The sequence below is a fragment of the Schistocerca serialis genome, chromosome 7 (genome assembly GCF_023864345.2).
Source record: "Schistocerca serialis cubense isolate TAMUIC-IGC-003099 chromosome 7, iqSchSeri2.2, whole genome shotgun sequence".
In the NCBI taxonomy this organism is placed as follows: Eukaryota; Metazoa; Arthropoda; class Insecta; order Orthoptera; family Acrididae; genus Schistocerca; species Schistocerca serialis.
Window position 1 is genome coordinate 405,185,224 of NC_064644.1, and position 24,845 is coordinate 405,210,068.

The following is a 24,845-nucleotide window of genomic DNA, read 5'->3' on the forward strand; positions in this document are numbered from 1 at the left end:
GTTAAAACGAACAAATAAATACTTCTCAGTTAAAAAAGAAAAATCACTTTCATCTGCCCATTTCTCCAACCTCCTGATTGGCACGTGTTACTTGCAATGCTGGAAGATGAGCTTCCAACAGAGATGTCTCTCATGAACAGGGAACACTGGATAGGATCCCTCACCTCGAATGTAGTACTGTTAATAGTAATTCCAAACACCGTCACTCTTAAGACACAACAGTGAGGGGCACTGTTCTTTTGTTCAAAATGATCAGACAAGATATTGCAGACTCTATATTTAAAATAATGAGGAGAAAGAAAGGACCACAGGAAACCTGGCAGTTACTATAGCAAAATGTTATACCAATGTCTGGGCTATGTTCCTTAGGTTCATATGGAGGCTTCCATTTCTCATTGCATCAGGAATGGGGCTCTTCTCACCTATCACAGAAATTGCAATGAACTTCCATACAACTGCACAGTTGCTGCAATGGTTTACAGTCTTCAGAAACTATTGCCAATACATTTGTTTACTCTGCTTTTTTTAATTTGGCAGGATTTGGCCCTCACTTCACAAAAGACAGTGGGGTTCTCTGCTGTTTGTTGATATTTGATCCTACGCAGGGCAACCCACATCTCTCTGATAGCTGAGACACACTCGTCAGTCCACCAGGAGACCGGCTGTCTTCAAGGTTGGCCTGAAGACTGTGGAATTGTTGCTTCAGTGGCATTGTGAATTGCCTTTGTGATTTGACCCATCCAGTCCTGGACAATGTCACAGCACTCAAAACAGCAACCTGTTCAGCTTACTGAGCACCTATTGTGATGGTATACTTCTGAGCACAGCTCTGTCTGTCAAGTGAATTCAGATCAGGAAATGATCACTACAAAGCAAGTCGCCAACAACTTTCCAATGTGTAGTGTTTGTGAGGTCTTGATATCATATCAAAAGACTCATGGCAGCGAACGGCCGTATGACAGTAGTGAAATGTGAACTCAGCCCAATGTTTGTAATGCAAAGATCCTCTGTCAATGAGAGTTCTTCAACAGCTCTATCCTGGGGAAAAATTGCATGGAGACCCATAGTACACTGTATGGATTCACATCCACACATAAGAGGAATGGGCAAGGGAGCTGTCTGATGAGGTTTTGATGACGTAATCCTGATCAACTGCTGACGTGGCATATACAGGGGACAAATAGCAAAATGTTGCTGGTATACTGTGACAGCCATTACTTGCATCTTGGTGGTAAAGGGGAAAACAGAAGGGTGGTATGTATCATATAAAACAGGGACACCCACGAATTCTGTACATGTGCAGTGCATTCTTATGTGTACTGAGCACTGTCGCCCTGCTGCACACTTCCTCCACTACCAAGTCATGTTGTCTGAACACGAGGAGGGAGAAGAGGGGAAACCGCAAATGCGCCATGTATAGATGGCAATTCACTCACACAAGGAACACTGAACAAACTGCACACAACTTGGTTTTCTATTTCTTTGTATCAAAAACAAAACAAATTTTCAATATTATTTAATTACTTTTGGTGGGCCAAAGACATCATAAACTTTTCATACTGTCAGCATATGTACAGAAGCACTAAATTTCACATATTTTCGTCATTCAGTTTTCCATGTAACCATAACCATAATCGAAAAAAGCCTTCCACACACATACATTGATCAGAATATTATATAATGTTTGCAACTTCATTACAGACACAAGGAAACTCTTCCCAAATAACTACTGGATAGTTAAAACATAAAAGAATTTGTCTTTTAAACAGGAATTACACTGCAGATTGATCAGTTCTTCTTCCTGTATGTGTACAGGAGTGCTTTCAATTGAAGAGGCAAAGTATCTCAAAAATAGCTCAAAAAGTATGTAAGATTGGGAGCATCCTTAAAATGTTTAGAAGACTATACTTGCATTTTTTCAATTGCATCAGTGAGCTTAGGAAAACTGACAGTGTATTTTTGTCAGAATTTGTCCCTTCCGTAACAAGATTTTCTTTTTAAATGCATCCTCATCAAACCAGAAATATGTTATCTCACACCTTGCAGCAGTTTACTGTGGCAGTGTGCAGTTAACATGCCAGGTCTACAATCAATTCCAGACGTTCTAACTTTCATTCCTGCCTTCCTTCTTCCTCCAGAAATTCATCAACAATAGCGGGTTGTAAACCAAAAAATCATTCCAAGCATGCCCCTGGACTTAACCAATGTACTTTGCAGTAATTTATATAGTCTCCATAATCTTCGTTCAGTTCCATCAAAAATTGTCACAACTGACTGTAATAATGTGTACCCCCAGTTTCCCCACATGCTCTATGCCAGCAAACATACCATGAAGTGCATCTTGACGTATAGAACAATGAATCCTGTACAAACTGTCTGTCAATCATTTTGATTTTTTGCTCTTCCATCATCAGTTAGCTGTTTAAAATTCTTTCTGCATGATGATGTAATGTTCCAACAAAAATTTGTTGCACCTGTCAATTATGTGACCGTATAGTAGATAGTGAGAATTGTCATCCTTCTCTCATGAAATTTGCATTATTTTTAAAGGATTGTGATGATAAATTGCTAGACATCTGGTACGAGTGGTGCCATAAGCCCAGTGATGGGAACAGTACCAGTGATTGATGACACATGCACCAAGTATGGTGTGGTGGCCTATGTTGAATAATGGTTTGCAGTCTTGGCATCACTTTTCAGAGGACTCAACAGCAGCTGCTTCTCTCCTGAAGATGGCACAAAGATGGATTGCCGATATGTATATAGTTACGTTGACTGAAGGATACGGCAGGAAACCAAGTATAAAAAAGAATAATCAGAGTAGAAGTAATATTTGCAGAATATTTTAATTTTACGAAGACATGGATGATAAAAGATATCATACAGGGCTGAAATAGTGTAGACAATGCAGAAGTCTAATGAACGTTACTGTGAGTAAATAACAAAGACTACTTATTTTAGCCTCCAGAGGAACAAATGAGTTGAAGAGGTGTATTGAAGACTTTCAAACTCCAATTTCATTTGAATTTATTTGTACATTAGATACAATGTTAATAAATCTGTCTTTTTTTTTTTAATTGCCATTAGGTTTCAACTGTGGGCTCAAGAAACTGGATGAAGCTTTTTTTCATGTACTGAAATAAAGCAAGAAAGCAAAAAAGGGCAACTCTACAAAAGTAATTAAGAAATCAGCACACCACTAGACTTCTTAGGAATGTAGTCTCCCAGCAACTGATACACAACTGACATTAAAATTAGTAACATGGTGCAGCATAGTGATTCATAATGTCCAAAGGAAACTGGTCGTACTAACTCATTGGCATTTGAAATTGAGCAACACTGTCATAGTCTCAAACACACGTAACATTCCAGAAGTAGTAGTTCTTCTTTGAAGGGAACTTGTATTGAACAACTGTTCCTCACGTGTCAATAACAGAAAGAACTTGCAAGCACAGAGAGAAACTAAAGTCTAAAAATATTTCATATTACAATAACTGGGTCTGCATTTTTGTTGAAAGCAATACTTCAACAAAATTTTTCAAACTATCTCCTTCATTTATGTTTCAAACACTAAAAAATGATGCTAAAAGAACAGGGTTATCTCAAAAGCTAGTGTGATGGTATTATTTTCAGTTGTGCATGTGGCACCCACCATTCATTTACAGATGAGTGGTTCCTGCCCCCCCCCCTTTTTTTGTAATCAAACAATCTGGATTTTGAAAAAGGTTTAGAAAGCTGGCCACCATTACTTTCAGGAGGCAAAATACTTAGTAATGCTGACAGACACTTACACAAGTTTTTTAAGAAGTCCCAGCTTTTAGAGTTATTAGTTCCTTCCTCACAGAGGAATTAAGGAATAGGTTGGGGAAGATTGAAAAGGAAAGCAAGGCACTCTGACCCCAGGATGAGAGAGAGTAGTTAGGGTAAGGGGTGACAAATATGAAAGGGGAGGCAACAGAGACTGAACAGGTATTTTCTACTGGGATATAAGTAATTTGCCCTTTCTTTTTAACCTCCCCACATTCATCCCTCTTTCCTGCCTGAAGAAAAAAAGTTATGATTCTGAAAGCTAGGGGAGTTCATTTTACTTTTACGTATGTCTGTCAATAATACTAAGTATTTCACCTCTTCAAGTAAATATTGGCCTGCAATTCTGTCTCATAATTTTAATTTATAGCAGTTTTAAAACTCTTTATGAATGAAGACTGCTTATACAGAAGACTTCATTAGTAATAATTTGGTTACATGACAGCTGTGGAAAGTTAAGGACTTAGTACCTATACCTAAAAAGACACTGAGACAATATTTTTAAATTTGTCTCTGAAAACAGTAGATCAGCGATTTACATGGAGCTATGATTATTTCAACAGGAATTACAAAAATGTAGTTGATTAAACTGACAACAACACATATAGAACCTAATATACTATTTTGCTAAGAGTAATAAGATACTGTTCTACTTAGCTCTCACCATAAGTGTCTTGAGATCTGCTCTTTCTGACGGATTCTTTTTCAAACAGCTGTCAACGAAGTCTTTGAAGGCATCAGAGAATATCCCTGATGGTAACTTTGGAGGTGGCTCATTCACAATGTAATCGAGAAGTTCAAATATTGCCATCGGACGAGGGCCATTGGTGCCTTGCTGGAAGTTGCCTGTTAGGATACAACCAGGGCAAATTAACATACCTTTTTATGTATTCTAAATGTTCAGAATTACAGAAGCTAAGATAGGTTACATGTAAAAATCAAAGCAATATCATGAAGTTCAATTTCTTAAGATAAAATTTATGAAAGCTATGTGCCTGAAGAAATTATGAAAAAGTAAAAAGAAGAGTGAAATAGTGTTCTCAGATGTACTGTAGGCATAATTCCTGATTATGCCAGGAACAATTTACCATTACAAGGTGGTTCATATTTCATCAGTGACAACAACTCTGGTGCATTTTTGAAAACTTTCAAGACTGTTAGCCACAATAATTCTCACAACTGTTTGAGAATATAGAAAATGTAAGAACTGGAAAACATGTTCCAAGCTATTTTTCTCCAAAAATTCCAAACAAGTTTGTAGAAATTTTGGGAAATAAGGTACAATCTGAAATAATGAGCAAGGTAAATTATACTTCTCTATTATGTTTGACTGCACTATGGATAAAGCACATTTAGAACAGATGATTTAAATCATTATGTGGTTCTACACTGAGTATGGGGTGTGTTCTGTAGAAGAAAGTTTTGCTGACTTCATCATAAGTTATCAAAAAATCAGAAGGGGATTACCAGAAGAAAAACTGCATAAGTTGAGTAGTGACAGCCTGGACATTCACGATGGTCATGGCGAACGCTTCGATAGTGGCTCAAAGTTAGCAGGAAAATATGAATGTGTAAAGATACATACATTAAATAATAATAATAACAACAACAGCAATTCCACATAGTTCAATGGCCTCCTGCAATGTCCCTAACCTACCCCATTTAACTAACCAGGTGCAAAAACGTAGAGTATAGAATCTAGACCACATGTTGTTTCTAAAGTGCACGTCATTTATGACGGCGGCCAAGTTTGGTTCGTCCTGCGCATCTGACGTCACAAAACACAGTCAGCCAATGAACAGAGAACGACGTTGCCAGAGCTCGACTGCAGTGCAGAGCACGGACGAATGTCTTCGGTTTTAGAAACGTTCAGTCATAAATATAGTAATTAAAGAAAAGCCATGTCTTGATAGCAGTCTTTCTTTTATAGAAAGTTTGGAAAAAGCATTCTTTATACCAATTGCTTCACATTCTATTAATTAATTAAACCAAACAAGCAATAAGCCTCCTAATTCAGGCAATTGCAAGGAAAGGTGTTTGTATCATTCTCAGTAACCGCTTTTTCGCAATAAAGAACAGCGGTAATTGTTATTTCCTATTGTACTTCGACGAAACGTGAGTAATTCATAGTCATACCAACAGTGTTTGTCGGTATTTTGTACGATATTTTAATGTCTTCCAGGAGATGTGTTGAATGACGAGCTATGTTAGCATAATGGTTAAAGTGTACGGCTGCTAAGCGAAAGGTTCCGAGTTCAAACCTTCTTCGGTGCTTAATATTTTCTTTATTTAAAAACAATATCGAAGTGTCTTACTTCAAGAATTTTATTCGTTTGAAAGTAATTTTTTGAAATTTCTAGTGGCAACTAAAATCGACCATATGGAAAGTATACCATTTGGACTTTTACCTCTGCAAACTCTTCAAAATTTAGTGCAATGGTTTACTACATCTAATGCTGCACAATAACTGCATTGAACATCGAAACAAAATTAAGTCATTTATGGGGGGAAGGTATCAGTCAAGAAGATGTGTAAAAATCAAATTTTTGGGCCAAATAGTTTTTATGAAATCGAATGATAAAGTGTTTCAAAGCAGTCGAAACACCATGTGTCTGCACAGGCGAGCAATGCAATGCTGACGAAACCGCGCGCATCGCGGAATGCGGGGAGCACATCTCTGTAGCAGCGAAAGGTTTAATGCGGCCGTGGTGCCTTTACTTCATAAACTGTGCGCTCCACCCTAAATGTAAGTTTGCGAACTGTACTATGGCGCTGCTTCTCTTGGCGCTTACAACTGGCAACGCAGCTATCTCCCGCATCTGGGCGGGCATGCGTGAACCGCAAAGATAAAAGAATTGAACTATAGTGATTCCTCACACTGTTGAGCGGCGAGAGCTAGGTTAAAGCAGAGACTGAAAACTCTGTTATCCAACTGAGATTTGATTCTGCAACCACTCTGTTTCCAGACACGTGGTTTACTGCTAGACCACCAGGCCCAACATGTACATAGATAGTTCATCTACTTGTACTGGTGAGTGAATTTAGGATGACTAACTATTCTGAAACTTTATCAATAATTTATAAATAAATCCAGCACAATATTTAAAATTTTAGTACTAATTTCAGAGTAGCATATAAAGAAAGTTTAAGGATAAAAAAAATGTGGTCACAAATTTGCTTTATGATATTCCGAAGAACCACACACACTATTACTTTAGCACTAAAAACTGTCTGATCACCCTGTGTTTTACCACGATACCCATGAATCCTGTTTATCAGGATTCCTTTGGGAAATTTATATATCTGGCTACTCTGGTTAATGCTTATTTTTACATTTAAAATTTCTGTGAGACAATTCTAAAACTGCCAGGCTATATTTCTTCAATTCATCTGATTTACATTTGTGCACACACAGCATTTTCACACTAACAATTCTTAGGGTCTCAATTGTATGAGACAATAAACAGAACTGCAATCTACAAAACAAGTTCATAAGATAATATACAGACACTTGCAACAATGACTTCCTACTCAACCACTCAACCACTTGACTGTTATCAACAATTGATTCTGCAGTCACTGTCTCACATTGTTGCTGCATTCATTAAGTTAGATTCGCACTGGAGTCATGGCTGTTTTTTCATGAATCATTCACTAAAAAAAAAAAAAAAAACTTTCATTGTTGCTCCAGGTGTCATTGTGAAGATCGAGATACACAAGTTGTTTTATGCCAGTCACACAAATACCAGTTTTAGCTAATCAAAAAAGTTAAAAAGTACATCCTTCCAAAAACAATTAGTATTCAGACAGAGGCTCAGAATACAGTATATTTAGCCATTGGCGAAAACTAAGAACTTTCAAACAGTAACTTCCCAAACAGCGCGCGGGAAAAACAAACACCTAAACCTTACTGTTCGAGCTCTGATTTCTCTTATTTTATTTTGATGATCATTCCTACCTATGTAGGCTGGGCTCAACAAAATATTTTCGCATTCAGAAGAGAAAGTTGGTGACTGAAATTTCGTAAATAGATCTCATCACGACGAAAAACGTCTTTGCTTTAATGACTTTCTAATGGCCCATTTTTTTTTTTTTATGTTTTGTAGCCAAACCCAAATACAGGGAGTCTCAGTCAAACCTCCCTGATTTCAAGGACCCAGGAGAGAAAAACCACAGTAGATATGACAATGAAAAATGCATCACATTGTAGAGCATCTCAAAGAATTTATACTCCCACATCAGAAGTACCAAGTATCATTGTCAGGGTGCGGCATGGTCGCATGAAGTGAAAATGGTGACTCCATAGCAGCATACGCAAGCAGTAATGTGGTTTGCAGAAACAAAATCACCAATTACTGTGCAAAGAAATTATCATCGTGTGTATGAATGTGATCCACCTGATATGAAAAAAATTAAAGAATGGTATAGGAAGTTTCTGGCAACAGGAAGTGTTCTGAAACATTCTGGTGGTGCACGTTATGGAGTTTCGGAAGAGACAATGGAGGACATCAGACAAACATTTCTCAGAAGCCCACATAAGTCAATTCGTCAAGCATCTAGGCAATGTGATGTACCTCAATCAACATTGAATTGTGTAGTTCACCAGCATCTTCGTATGAATGCTTACTAAGCACAAATTCTGCAACATCTGATGCTGAACAACAAACGACGCTGACAACAATTTGTTGCGGATATGCTGCAGTGTATTGATGTGGATGCCAGCTTCCTGGAAAGATGTTGATCATCAGATGAGGCACCCTTTCATCTATCAGGAAGGGTTAATAGGCATAATGTTTGGATTTGGGGTCCGCAAAATCTGCACATTGTCATTGAACATATTCATGATAGCCCTAAACTAAACGTCTGGTGCAGGCTAATCCACAACAGGATTGTTGGACCATTCTTCTTTGCGGAACGAACAGTGAATGGGTCAGTGTATCTGGACATGTATCTGAGGGTACACAAACTGCTCTAAGAAGACTTGCAACCCAGCATCATTTTTCAACAAGACAGAGCTCCGCCAGACAAGACAGAGCTGTTCGCAAGTTCCTGGATAGGAACTCTCCCAATCGTTGGATCGGACATGGAGGACCCATTGCCTGGCCACCACATTCACCCGACATTACACCGCTTGATTTTTTCATATGGGGATTCGTGAAGGACCACCTGTATGCGACCAAAGTGGACGATATTCCTATGTTGCGACATTGTATCACAAATGCGATTGCAACAATAACAGAGAAAATGTTACAAAGAAATTGTCCAGCAATTGAATATAGACTCGATATTCTTCGTGCTACAAATGGTTTGCAAGTAGAGGTGTATTGATGATAAACAAGGAAATTCTTTGAGATGGTCTACAATGTGGTGGATTTTTCATTGCCGGATCTACTATGTTTTTTTTTTTTTCCTGGGTCTTTGAAATCCGGCGGGGTTTGAGTGGGACACCCTGTATGTTTGTAATTCTACAGTGGAATTGCTCTTTTGTACTTTTTGCCAAACTTTTAAAGAATGTTTTAAATAGCAGGAAAATGTAAAGTTGGGAATTACATACTTAAATTTTATATTTTTGTAAATACTTCGGCATTCCATATTTTTGATGAAAAATAAGAGATTATAGTTTGTTTAAATTTCTTCTGGTGAATTTCTTTTCTATCTGGTGTTCTAGGTCATACATTTGAGAGTTGTTATGTTTACATCAAAAATTTAGCAGAAGTCCAAAGGTGTTTACAAAACTTAGATACTGAAATGTGAAATGTGCAGTCAAATTTTAACTGTGCTGTTGACTCCATCTTAACACCTCAAAAACAGACATATTTCACATTTCACAAAAAGTGTCAAAAGTATGTGGAATTATATTTTTATTTAAATTGTTTAGGCTTTGCTATTAGTTCACAACGTAGTTACCACTTCAGAAATTGCTACACATTCCACACTCCACTTGATGATGTCTCACTGCATATCAAAGTTAATCCGCTCTCTCTCTCTCTCTCTCTCTCTCTCTCTCTCTCTCTCTCTCTCTCTCCAAAATAATATGCCAAAAATTCCAATGCAGTTCATACTTTTGTCATAATAGGCACCACATATGTGACAAATTTGAAGGTAGTTTGTATATTAACCAGAATAGGCACTACCATAGTTCATGTTTACGGTTGCCAGATTTCCTTTCATTCAGACTAAGTTATAGCCCAACAGGAAACACTGTTCAATAATAAAACTATGAAGAACGCTACTCAGAGTACAATTATAGTTAGATTGGCAGAGATGAGATGCAAATCGGTAGAGACATGAATTGCCTGAACTTTTAACGACTTCTACTGATTCAGAACTAGATAGCCCAGACTTCAAGGAAGTGCACTGAATAATTTTTGTAAACACTTTTTGAATGAAAACTACTAACCAACATCTACGACACAGCTGATAAACTTGACTTCGTGACTGAATGAATGCTCAAAGCAAGGAAATGAAAAGTAAAATTATAATAATGTCCTGCGGCTAACTCATATTTGAAGAAGAAAGTCTTCACTGCTCAAAAACTTGCTGTAAGAATAATATGTGGTTCTCAGTCATTATCATCTTTAACACATCTGTTTGCTGAGCTGGGCATCTTGACTAATATTTCGATATATATTTATTCAGTTTGTTATAAATAATCCACTACAGTTCCAAAGGAATAACGATGGGCACAATTATAATACCAGAAGAAAAAATGCTATCCATTGCTCCACATTAAGGTTGCCTTTAGCACAAAAATGGGTGCACAATGCTGCAACTAAAATTTTTGATCACTTACCCAATGATATAAAATCTCTGATAAAAAGCAAAGTTGTTGTTGTTGTGGTCTTCAGTCCTGAGTCTGGTTTGATGCAGCTCTCCATGCTACTCTATCCTGTGCAAGCTTCTTCATCTCCCAGTACCTACTGCAACCTACATCCTTCTGAATCTGCTTAGTGTATTGATCTCTTGGTGTCCTTCTACGATTTTTACCCTCCACGCTGCCCTCCAATGCTAAATTTGTGATCCCTTGATGCCTCAAAACATGTCCTACCAACCGATCCCTTCTTCTAGTCAAGTTGTGCCACAAACTTCTCTTCTCCCCAATCCTATTCTATACCTCCTGATTAGTTACGTGATCTACCCACCTTATCTTCAGCATTCTTCTGTAGCACCACATTTCGAAAGCTTCTATTCTCTTCTTGTCCAAACTATTTGTTGTCCACGTTTCACATCCATACGTGGCTACGTTCCATACAAATACTTTCAGAAACGACTTCCTGACACTTAAATCTATACTCGATGTTAACAAATTTCTCTTCTTCAGAAACGCTTTCCTTCCCATCGCCAATCTACATTTTATATCCTCTCTACTTCGACCATCATCAGTTACTTTGCTCCCCAAACAGCAAAACTCCTTTACTACTTTAAGTGTCTCATTTCCTAATCTAATACCCTCAGCATCACCCGACTTAATCTGACTACATTCCATTATCCTCGTTTTGCTTTTGTTGAAGTTCATCTTATACCCTCCTTTCAAGACACTATCCATTCCGTTCAACTGCTCTTCCAAGTCCTTTGCTGTCTCTGACAGAACCTCACAAAGTTTTTACTTCTTCTCCATGAATTTTAATACCTACTCCGAATTTTTCTTTTGTTTCCTTTACTGCTTGCTCAATATACAGATTGAATAATATCGGGGAGAGGCTACAACCCAGTATCACTCCCTTTCCAACCACTGCTTCCCTTTCATGCCCCTCGACTCTTATAACTGCCATCTGGTTTCTGTAGAAATTGTAAATAGCCTTTCGCTCCCTGTATTTTACCCCTGCCACCTTCAGAATTTGAAAGAGAGTATTCCAGTTGACGTTGTCAAAAGCTTTCTCTAAGTCTACAAATGCTAGAAACGTAGGTTTGCCTTTTCTTAATCTTTCTTCTAAGATAAGTCGTAAGGTTAGTATTGCCTCACGTGTTCCAACATTTCTACGGAATCCGAACTGATCTTCCTCGAGGTCCGCTTTTACCAATTTTTCCATTCGTCTGTAAAGAATTCTCGTTAGTATTTTGCAGATGTGACTTATTAAACTGATAGTTCGGTAATTTTCACACCTGTCAACACCTGCTTTCTTTGGGATTGGAATTATTATATTCTTCTTGAAGTCTGTGGGTATTTCGCCTGTCTCATACATCTTGCTCACCAGATGGTAGAGTTTTGTCATGACTGGCTCTCCCAAGGCCATCAGTAGTTCTAATGGAATGTTGTCTACTCCCGGGGCCTTGTTACGACTCAGGTCTTTCAGTGCTCTGTCAAAATCTTCACGCAGTATCTTATCTCCCATTTCATCTTCATCTACATCCTCTTCCATTTCCATAATATTGTCCTCAAGTACATCGCCCTTGTATAAACCCTCTATATACTCCTTCCACCTTTCTGCCTTCCCTTCTTTGCTTAGAACTGGGTTGCCATCTGAGCTCTTGATATTCATACAAGTGGTTCTCTTCTCTCCAAAGGTCTCTTTAATTTTCCTGTAGGCAGTATCTATCTTACCCCTAGTGAGACAAGCCTCTACATCCTTACATTTGTCCTCTAGCCATCCCTGCTTAGCCATTTTGCACTTCCTGTCGATCTCATTTTTGAGACGTTTGTATTCCTTTTTGCCTGCTTCATTTACTGCATTTTTATATTTTCTCCTTTTATCAATTAAATTCAATATTTCTTCTGTTACCCAAGGATTTCTATTAGCCCTCGTCTTTTTACCTACTTGATCCTCTGCTGCCTAAACTACTTCATCCCTCAGAGCTACCCATTCTTCTTCTACTGTATTTCTTTCCCCCATTCCTGTCGATTGTTCCCTTATGCTCTCCCTGAAACTCTCTACAACCTCTGGTTCTTTCAGTTTATCCAGGTCCCATCTCCTTAAATTCCCACCTTTTTGCAGTTTCTTCTGTTTCAATCTGCAGTTCATAACCAATAGATTGTGATCAGAATCCACATCTGCCCCTGGAAATGTCTTACAATTTAAAACCTGGTTCCCAAATCTCTGTCTTACCATTATATAATCTATCTGATACCTTTTAGTATCTCCAGGATTCTTCCAGGTATACAACCTTCTTTTATGATTCTTGAACCAAGTGTTAGCTATGATTAAGTTATGCTCTGTGCAAAATTCTACCAGGCGGCTTCTGCCAGGCGGCTTCCTCTTTCATTTCTTCCCCCCAATCCATATTCACCTACTATGTTTCCTTCTCTCCCTTTTCCTACTGACGAATTCCAGTCACCCATGACTATTAAATTTTCGTCTCCCTTCACTACCTGAATAATTTCTTTTATCTCGTCATACAGTTCATCAATTTCTTCATCATCTGAAGAGCTAGTTGGCATATAAACTTGTACTACTGTAGTAGGCATGGGCTTTGTGTCTATCTTGGCCACAATAATGCATTCACTATGCTGTTTGTAGTAGCTAACCTGCACTCCTATTTTTTTATTCATTATTAAACCTACTCCTGCATTACCCCTATTTGATTTTGTATTTATAACCCTGTAATCACCTGACCAAAAGTCTTGTTCCTCCTGCCACCGAACTTCACTAATTCCCACTATATCTAACTTTAACCTATCCATTTCCCTTTTTAAATTTTCTAACCTACCTGCCCGATTAAGGGATCTGACATTCCACACTCCGATCCGTAGAATGCCAGTTTTCTTTCTCCTGATAACGACGTCCTCTTGAGTAGTCCCCGCCCGGAGATCCGAATGGGGGACTATTTTACCTCTGGAATATTTTACCCAAGAGGACGCCATCATCATTTAATCATACAGTAAAGCTGCATGTCCTCGGGAAAAATTACGGCTGTAGTTTCCCCTTGCTTTCAGCCGTTCGCAGTACCAGCACCGCAAGGCCGTTTTGGTTAGTGTTTCAAGGCCAGATCAGTCAATCATCCAGACTGTTGCCCCTGCAACTATTGAAAAGGCTGCTGCCCCTCTTCAGGAACCACATGTTTGTCTGGCCTCTCAACAGATACCCCTCCGTTGTGGTTGCACCTACGGTACAGCCATCTGTATCGCTGAGGCACGCAAGCCTCCCCACCAACGGCAAGGTTCATGGTTCATGGGGGGAAAAAGCAAAGTACAATTTGAAAACAAACTGAAAAAGTTTCTACTTGACAACTCCCATAATCCACAGAAGAAAATCTATTATTGTAAAGTGTAAAATGTAGTGGGTAGGAAATACTAGCTCACATCCGTTTACTAAATAATAATAATAATAATATTCTTGTAAATGTACAGCATATAGTCATATTTACAAATTAATTTCTGATGTAAATACAAAATGACTCATTCCACATCATTATAATCTATCATGCAAATGACACATGGAATTTGAAAATCACTAGTAAATACAGATTTACCCAAAACAGATTTTTCTCAACTTTTAATCATTGACCTTTTACTTTCTGTTTTAACTTATAATTCATGCACCATTAACAATTTATGACGAGTAAATGAAGTGTTCTTATTTATGAATCTTACTAAAAACCAATATATAATTGCTTCTACAAATAATATGGAAGAGATACTGTTTTACTTTCAGTTTTTCGATAGTTTATACAATTAGTAATTTAGTTACTACAGTGATGCATTTAATTTGTTGTGAGCTATAATTTTTCATAAACATAGTTCATTTAAGTTATGGTTTTCAATAGTGCTGCATTTTTATTAAACCTACTAACAAAATCATAAAATTGCTAAATCCGTGAAAGACAAAAAAGTGTAGTTTTATAGGGAAAAGTAATCAGCTTTAGCAGTTCTGTCAGGAGCGTATGACCATCTTAGAAATTCTTTTACTAATGTTGTAACTAAGATTAGTTGATTTCTGTTATCAAATGTAAAGAGTACAGTAAACTCACTGTGGGTGGGAGACTGTGGAGGTGCATCACCATTCTCAATTCTTTTTGGTCCAAAGATAGCGGCAAGTGTTTTAGCATCTGGTGGTGGAATAGGATACATTCCTATTGCCATCTCTACCAATGACAAGCCCAATGACCAGATATCACTTTGGACTGAGTAATGTGTTCCTTGAAGACGTTCAGGCTGTTCAACACACGAAATGCATTAAAAGTAAGAAAAAGACTGCCAGTGACACAGCCAGCACAACCATGTTGAAGCTTACCGACATGTAGCTCCTTGTTCCTACAAATGAATTGGCCATAGAATCTATTAACTGACCAGACACTCCAAAGTCACATATCTTAATCTCTCCACCACTGTTTACAAGGATATTACTTGGTTTCACATCTCTGTGCATTATGGCATGCTTGTCTCTCAAATAGCTCAATCCTTTTAACACCTGAAATTTCAATCAGAGACAATTCATTGTTCAACATCTGATAATATACAGAGATATTTATACCAAATGGAAGCACATAACACTTTCTGAACACTCACAGCAGACGTAATTTTTCCAAGAATGGGTTCTGGGATCTTGCCTGCTTTCTTCAATATCAAATCCAGTGAACCACCATCCATGTACTCCATACAAATACTAATCTCGCCATCGCTATAAAATGAAAGGCACATGAATGTACACAGTTTTGTCCACTGTAATGATAGTTTAAAAAAAAGTTAAGTGAAATGCAATTACACTAGCACAAAATAGGTCCAAAACAGAATTGCCAGCATATACGCTCTAAGACAAAAGAAACAATGCACCACAAAGGAATTATCTGAGTGGGACAGAAATCAGTAGATGTGATGTACATGTACAAACAGACAAATGATTACAATTTCAGAAAAATTGGATGATTTATTCAAGAGAGAGAGATTCACAAATTGAGCAAGTCAATAGCACATTGGTCAACCTCTGGCCCAGCAAGCAGTTACTTGCCTTGGTGTTGATTGGTAGAGTTGCTGGATGTCCTCCTGAAGGATATCGTGTAAAATTCTGTCCAATTGGCATGTTAGACTGTCAAAACCCCAAGCTGGTCGAAGTTTCTACTCATAATGATCCATACTTAGGTTCTCTTACCATGTTTGGGTGGCATTGTACTGCTGAAATTTAAGCACAGGATGGATTGCTACAGTGGGTAACAAAATGGGGCATAGAATATTGTTGACGTGCCGCTGTGCTGTAAGGATGCCGCACACATAAGCTAATGGGACCTACTATGAAAAGAAAAGGCAACCCAGACCCATTGCTCATGGCTGTCAGGCTGTCATCCAAAAACTCTGTAACTCAGTGCAAAGCAGAACAACTGTTTTCATAAGGACCAGAGATGGACCAATGTTTTTGACCAATGTTTTCTCGACTTGCTCAATTTGTGAAGCTCTTTCTCTTGAATAAATCATCCAATTTTTCTGAAATTTTAGTCATTTGTTTGTCTGTGCATGTAAATCACATCCACCAATTTTCATCCTATTCAAATAATTCCTTCATGGCATGTTCCCCCCCCCCCCCCCCCCTCCTCCCCCCCCCCTCTCTCTCTCTCTCTCTCTCTCTCTCTCTCTCTCTCTCTCTCTCTCTCTTTGTCTTAAGAGTGTATTATGGTCATAATGTATCAAGAACATGCAAAATATGTCACAGTCACATAACTTGATAAACACCACAGTACCTGTAAAATGCTCCATAAAACCCAACAATGTGAGCAAAATTGCACTCATGGAGAACCTTCAGCTCTCTAATAATTTGCTTCTTAATAGCAGGTTTCACTTCAAGATGAATTAGCTGCAAAAGAAAATGTAATGCCAGAATCTGTATATTTAACATGAAATGTTGAGTACACAAAATGCTTGTTTAATTGCAATGAACATATTTTTTTAACACAACATAATTTTTATGAACAGTAGTAACCAATCACAGTCACGTTCACAATAAGAAAACTGTACACTTTAGTGGACAGGTTATAAATCAAACACACATCCTTTCAAAATGGAGCAACTAATAAATTAGTGATGTGGTGAAGAATAGTAAAGTGCTGTTGTGACATATGAGACATGTACATCATTCTTCCATATACGATACCAGAAACATTGCAAAAGAAACCGGGCCAAACTGACTATCTCCAATTGTATCTAAACTTCCACAGTATTTGTAAAATTCCTTGGGGTTCAGCTGGATAACAAGCTAAAATGAAGCCAACATATTATGTAGAGTTGACAACAGGGCATCTTGTAGAAGATTCTTCAGGAACCTTAGGAATCTATCACTGATGTGCCAATACACTTTCTCCATACTGGTTTTTGTGCTTATTAGTAACAAGAGTGACTTTAGGAAAAAGTGTGAAATTCACAACAACAATACTAGAGGTAAAAACAGTTTCCATGTAGGTTATACATCTCCATCAATGATTCAGAATGGGGTTTTGGTGTAAAAGTGTATAACAGTTTGCTGCTAGACATCAGGCAATGCTCCCAGGCAGTGAACAAAATGAGTGGGGAAGCCTTTAGTTGTGATACTAATTCACGGCTTGTTTTCTAAGTACCATTTTGAAATAATATAAAAATTCACTGACTCTTCTTAACAATTTTATTTTTACATGAAAGCCTGTATTTTTAACTAGTTTTTTTTTTTTTACATAATTCTCACCAATATTAAGGCACTTATTGTATCATACAACCAGATTTCTGAAAACCATTCTTGCAGGAATCTGATACCTGATGTGATTTGGCAACAATTGCACCTCTTAACAGTTTAAGAAACTCACCACGTAATGTCAAAATCATAAAGCATCTGTTCTCTCTCACTTTTTCATCAACCTCCTCATGCCCATTTGTATGGCCATCTATAAAAGGTCTCACCCACTTCTGTACTATCCCATTGCTCACAATGTTTTCTCCATACAATTCACTAATCTGAAGATGCATTTCAACCCCTTTCACACCTTTAGCACATAATACACAGTCAGAGGGATTATCAGAGGAAGCATTTCAAATCTTACAATCAAACAAAAAATGCTGAATATTGGTGGGAATTACATAGAAAAGTAGATTACAGTACGGGCTTTCACGTGAAAACAAAATTGCTAATAAAAGTCTACTTGTTTTATTTTTATTTCAAAACAATACTTAATTAAAAAAACACGCCTCATTATTTTCAACAATGTTTAAAGATTTCTCACTTAGCTTTTTTTTTTCTTTTTCTTTTTTTTTCTACATAAATGAGGATTCTTACAGACTAATATATCACACTCTGACACCCTAGTTGTGGTAGTAGATGAACACATGTGTGTCTTCTAGCACTAGAGGACACATTATTATTGTGAAAAATGTACTTCTTGTCCTTATTTTATTTATTAATCACAAGTATGGTACATCATGTTCTAAATGAAATTCTGTATTCTTAAAGTTATAACATCAGTGAAGATCAGAGCCAGACCAGATGTTTTCAGCCAAGAAGAAAGTGACAATGACACAAAAGATACAACTTTAATTAATTTTCAGTGAAGTCCGACTGTCTTTATGCACAATAGGATTCCAGAGCCTTCAGCAACAAGGGACATGAGACTCAGATATTCGCAAACAAAGTAAAAGACTATCACACACCAATGTTAATATTACACAGATTTTTAACTTTTCCAGTATACAGACAGTTGGTACTGTTCTCTGAAACCAACAATGCTATATGAATGATTAAAAGTTACCTTTGTTTTAACAGTTGTGGCTTCTCAAGAAATTCAGAGTGATCCAGAAATAGATCTCATAGTTAACAATTTGAGTAGATTAGCACCACTGTCATTGATTGTTAATAAACTTAAGTACCCTGTTGTGGTTACAACTGCCTGTTAATGTATAACTTTATTTGTTTTACATCCCTGAAGAGACACCCCCCCCCCTGCCTTTCATACTGTGATGTATGGAACACAATATGTGAATAAATCAGTGTCATTATGTAAATAAAATCTTCAAGACACTGAGGTTGAATAATAATCCAGTTTCATCTGACAATGCATAAAACTGAAAATATCTGCAAATTTGAAGGAAATTATACCTTACCAGTTGTTATTCCAAGAAATTACCTTACCATCTAGCTTAGACCATTAACTGCTTGACAAGTAGCAATGTGAATTGTAAAAGTACCACTATTCTTATGGTGTGTACTCTCACAAGTAACTAAACTACCAATAGCTATTGGTGTATAGAATATCATTAGGCATCATACCAATCAATGATTCCGATGCCTAACTACAGGAAGGGTTAGTGAAAATTGGTGCATTTGAGTACGATCTTACCATGAGTGCCCAAAAGTATACAGCAGATTCAAATCAACATAGGCACAAAGCTTTTCACATGTCATTGTGTTAAGAGTGTACAATGAGCATTTCCATTCTGGAACATCGCTCTCGGGAAAGCAATATACAAGTGAAAATGTGCATATGACAAGGGTCACTACAATTATCAGTAGCAATAAGAAACAATCTGTTTTATTTTTTGCAGATTTTGGTGTTATTTTCTGATGGCTTATTTTTTAATTATTTTCTTTATTTTTGTTGTATTTTACTGTTTTTAAGAGTTCTGTTGAAAATGAACAAACACCTATCAGTTTGTAATTATACAAGTCATTTAATGGCATTGTGTAATTACAACACCAAAATGCTCGTAAATCAGATAATTTTATTCATTACAATAGGCCTATTTTGGCAAACAGCCTTCATCAAGTTACCTTCAAGTAAATGGTAGATAATTTTGGTACAATATTTCAAATGCTGTAAGAAAATGGTTTTAACATCCACACGTTATTGTGATTATATCCCTTTGTTTTAATTTCATTCCATTACTTTTTAGTGTTCTTCAAGTAGTAACAACTGGTTATACTATTTGACAGATATACCAGTGATATTGTATGGTTACCTTCAGTTTTGTTGGACATGCTGTAATTTCAGCGATCTTTGCTAGTGGTATCACTGGTGATCTAGTGTAATCTGTGGTTATTTTGTAATATTTTGTATGTCTATCAATTTTTTTATTAATGATTTCAATAAAGCTTTCGGTGTATTTTCTGTGACTTAGGACAATTTGCTCATGAAGTATTTTTAGAGTCTGCAGTCTTCAGACAACTGAAACCACACTACGAGCAGCAGCAACAGTGCATGATGGGAGAGGGGACAAGGTGGGGATGAGAAGGAGGCTGGGGTGGGGAGGGTGAGGGATAGTATGGTGGGGGTGGCAGATAGTGAAGTACTGCAGTTTAGATGGAATGTCAGGAGAGAAGATGGGGGGGGGGGGGGGGGGGAGGGGGGGGGGAGCAGAAAGGAGAGAAATAAAAAGAAATTAAAAAACTGGGTGTGGCAGTGCAATGACGGCTGTGTAGTGCTGGAATGGGAACAGGGAGGTGACTGAATGGGTGAGGACAGTGACTAACAAAGGTTGACGCCTGGCCAGAGGTTACACCGGACCACCAAACCAGATATTAAGTAAGACCACCAGTGAAATCAAAAGGAAAGATTACTGAAATACATCGTGATACACAAAACTGATTATAACCATACAATATTGTTAGTACACATTGGTCAAATAAGCTGTCACATAATTACTGTTCTACAGAAAAGGAAGACAATCTTAAAATTATCAAGGTAGCATAGAATCAATGGGTAAAAAGACAAGACCTAGTAGAAATCTTTGGATAACACAAGATATTGAATTTAACTGATGAAAGGATAAAATTTAAAAAATGTAGCAAATGAAGCATGCAACAGGGAATACAAACGTCTAAAAAAATGAGGTTGATAGGAAGTGCAAACTGGCTAAGAAGGAATGGCTAGAGGGCAAATGTAAGGATTTAGAAGCATGTATCACTGGGGGAAAGATATATACCACCTACAGGAAAATAAAGAGGCCTTTAGAGAAAAGAGATGAAGTTGTGGGAAAGCATGTCTGAAAGAGAGTAATTTATTAGCACTGAATACAGATTTAAGTGTTAGGAAGTCTTTTCTAAAGGCATCTATCTGGAGTGTAGCCATGTATGGAAGTGAAACACTGGCAATAATCAGTTTCGACAAGAAGAGAATTAGAGGTTTTAGAAATGTGGTGCTACAGAAGAATGCTGAAGATCAGGTGCATTGATCACATAGCTAATGAGGAGGTACTGAATCGAGTTGGGAAAACACAATATTTGTGGCACAACTTGACAGAAGAAGGGATAGGTTGATAAGACACAGTCTAACACATCAAGGGATTACCAGTTTAGTACTGGAGGGAAGAGAGAGAGAGAGAGAGAGAGAGAGAGAGAGAGAGTGAGTGTGTGTGAGTGTGTGTGTGTGAGTGTGTGTGTGTGTGTGGCAGGGGGAGGGGGGGGGGGGGGGGAGGAATTCGTAGATGGAGACAGAGAGATGAGTACAGTAAGCAGTTTCAGAGAGATATCGATTGCACTGGTTATTCGGAGATGAAGATGCTAGCACAGGATAGAGTAGCACAGAGAGCTGCTGCATCAAACCAGTCTTAGGACTGAAGACCACAACAACAGCATCAAGCCATATCTAGTATAACCAACTGTTATTATTCCTAGAACACTAATGGAGTATAATTAGAACAAGAAGATAGCAACAGAACCACCATAACATATGGATATCGAACCCATCTGATGTATGTAACAAATTTTATAATATTTTCTAATTAATACTTATGTATAATATTATAAATATTGTACCAAAATTATGTTACATGATGGCTATTTGCTGAAACAGGCCAATTGTGGCAATACAGTTATCTGACTTAGCAATGTTTTTGAAATCTTAATTACATACATTTATCAATTATATTCACTGACTTCACACATCTCATTTTGTTCCATTATTCTTAAAAAAATTCTCCAAACCCATGAAGACTAACTCATTAAAGAATAAATAATTCTGCATCCAAACAAGGTTGGAAGTTTTTCAAAAGAAAGCATTCTCATAACTTCAAATTTCTATTCAGTGACAATATGCTATCATCACTTTAATACAGGGTATTCTATTTATCCTGACCATACCGAACAAATTTTGTCCAGAAGCAAAATTAAAAATGTATGAGTCAAATGTTGTGTAACTATCAGGTGGATATTAATCATCATAATTTCCTTACTTGTAATTTTAAACAATGGAAAATCCAGGATGGAATAACAGCAATATGAAAATGATGGATTGCTACTCACCATATAGCAGAGATGTTGAGTCGCAGACAACCAAACAAAGATGCTACTAAACCCATAAGTTTTGTCCAGAAGGCCTTCTTTTGCAATAGACAACATACACACACTCATTCAAGTAAACACAGCTCATACACACGTGACCACTGCCTCTGGCTGACCTTGGCAGCCACAGACAGTGATCATGTGTGAGAGCTGTGTTTGAGTGAATGTGCGCGTGTATGTTGTCTACTTCAGAAGGAGGCCTTTTGGAAAAAGTTTGTGTGTTTAGTAGTCTTTTTGTTGTGCCTGTCCGAGACTCAATATCTCCGCTATATGGCGAGTAGCAATCTATCCCTTTCATATTACTTACGATTTTGTTCGTTATGAAGATATGAACTGCTGTCCATTTTTTAAGTAGTATACTATTATTTTTTATTCACTACTCCATTTCCTCTCTTAAAGACCTGTTCAAAAATGTATCACAGTGTACCATTAACATGACATGACACTGTTAAAAACCTAATACAAAACTGACTTTGACTCTCCGGTATGAGTACACAGTGTAGGCACCCAGGATAACTTAACTCATCCACTTGCTTGAGGTGACAGTAAACAAATGAAAATACAAATAAAATGCATGAAAGTCATACAGTCAACCAGCTACAGTTGAAGTTTGGTGTAAGTACATTGCACAGCAACGAACGGAAGGTAGAAGTGCTGCTTATCTATGGAGAATGTAAATTTAGCAGAACACTAATTGCAATACGGTGGGGAAGTGAAGCCTTGTCAGGTTATCACTCTCTGTAGAGTTCCTCTGCCTGCATAGTATTATGCCTATCATCAACAACGATTAAAGTAATGATGGTGCAATTTTTAATCAAGAATTGCCTTTCCCGTACACAACATATCATTTAAAGGTATTACAGAACAGCACTACATTTAGTTCTATCATAAATAACAAAACAATATTGCAATTCCTGTTCTACTAACTTACATTCTCCACAGATGAGCAGCATTTCTACTTTTCCCCCCATTGGTGTACACTGTACTCACATAAAGCTTTAACTGAACATAGTTGACTGAATGACCAGTTGGCATTTTCCACATTTTCATTTGTTTACTGTCCTCTCCAGTATGTGGAGAAGTTAAATACAATATTATGTTACATTTTTAATAATGTCGCATTTAATGAGTGGTACATTGTAATACACTTATGAGCAGCTATTGATGAGTGGAAGTAGATTACCAAATGAAAAACAGAGGGTGCTGTTTAAAAAGATTTACTGTTGTTCATATCTTTCATAAAGTTCTTGTAGAACATAAATACTTTTGGATTAAAGGAGACCACTCATTGAAAACAATATGCAGCTGAGCACAAAATGCTCAATTTCAATGGCTGCTTCACACCCTGAGTGGTCTGGATCCTTCCCTCCACCACCAGCTTCTCTGAACTATGCAAATGGGAATTATGTTTACAACACATCCTCTGCTCTCATAATCATCCTGTTGTCAACCTCACTATCCCCGCCCTCTCCATCCATACTTTTTGCATTTCTTCATTAACAGAGCTCATCATTATAATCCTATTGTTGAAATAAGAACCTACTGCTGCCAACACAAACTTGCATATAAAGGTGACCAAAAGAATTTGCGGGCTATCTGACAGGTGCAACTCAGTGTGTTTCACTGTTTCCTTCATCTCTGCCTGAAATATTTCTCTCTGTGTTTTTCATCAGTTTGTTAGTTTCATCATAAAAGTTACTTTTCTCATTTTAATGAATGCATCTGCAAATTGTTTTTCCTTGAAATAGAAGTCATGGAATTACACTCCAAAACGTTTCGGTGTGTGTGTGTGTGTGTGTGTGTGTGTGTGTGTGTGTGTGTGTGTGTGTGTGTGAGGGGGGGAGGGGAGGAAGAGAAAAGCACAATGCATTTTGAAGAGATTTTTAAATCAGAAAATATCAATTAAATTGCATATAAATGTGAACAAAAAACTGCCAAATAAAGCCTTTCAGCTTAAAAAAATGTGCAAATCAGCATGACACCTGCTCAGTTTGCTTCTATCAACCAATCATAACACAGGGCACATGACAACATGCCAATGTGTTTTTGGTGGTAGAACAGAACTCAAAGAATGTTTATCACAATATTAAATCAAAATTATTCTGTGGTGACAGCCTGATCTGTAGCATAACCCATGTGACCAAAGAAAGCAAAACAATGAGCTGCCATGTTTATTTACGTATCTGAAAACTGATGAAATGCAGAAGTACAGTATGAAATATATAACAGTGAACCTGCCTGGTTAACTATGTGAGTTAAAGCACTGCTTCTGGGCTGGGGAGGTGTGTCGACCCCAGACTGAATTCACCCCCAGAAGATTAATGATTAATTCCCCACATCCCACTATGCGTTACTGGACTGGTACCAAAGTCCCACCTCAGTTACAAGATTCATGAACATTTGGAAAACTTACGCTTACTTTTACATGAATAATACTGCATACAGAGATTTGGAGTTCACAAATTCCATCTCAAGTGTTAATAGTGGTGACAGGGATGGTACATGGCCAATCCTTAAGTTAAGCCTGGAAAGTTCGTTCATGAAATATGGAACACTGACTTGGCAGCTGATATCACACAAGAAAGGAATCATATGACAGGAATTCAGGGAGCCAATTTCAGCTAATGTCTCTTCCACCTCAACTCTGAAATAGAATTCTTGAACAACAGCTGAGAAACAGCCTCCCAAACATCTGTTGCTCCAAAAAAATATTGTTTCCTTTCAGTATCCGTGACTGTTAGTCTGAAAGAATATTTAGTGTGTGGGAAAGGATAAAGAATATCATATGAACCACAATGATGCAAAATAGATTATCATAAAAGCAATCAATAATTGACAAAATAATTTAATTGGATGATTAAAAAAATCTACTCACCA

The 24,845-nt window shown here is 37.4% G+C and overlaps 1 protein-coding gene across 2 annotated transcripts in view; it reads right to left on the reverse strand.

Annotated features, from left to right (window-relative positions):
* LOC126412172 (dual specificity mitogen-activated protein kinase kinase dSOR1) overlaps window positions 1-24,845 on the reverse strand; it is a 96,634-nt gene that overhangs the window by 11,558 nt on the left and 60,231 nt on the right. For both annotated transcript variants that reach the window (XM_050081651.1, XM_050081653.1), the window contains 5 exons: window positions 16,414-16,526; window positions 15,251-15,362; window positions 14,976-15,152; window positions 14,713-14,896; window positions 4,472-4,653 (listed from right to left, as the gene is read on the reverse strand). In XM_050081651.1, the coding sequence (XP_049937608.1) occupies window positions 4,472-4,653; window positions 14,713-14,896; window positions 14,976-15,152; window positions 15,251-15,362; window positions 16,414-16,526 (768 nt within the window). The remainder of the gene's footprint in view (window positions 1-4,471; window positions 4,654-14,712; window positions 14,897-14,975; window positions 15,153-15,250; window positions 15,363-16,413; window positions 16,527-24,845) is intronic.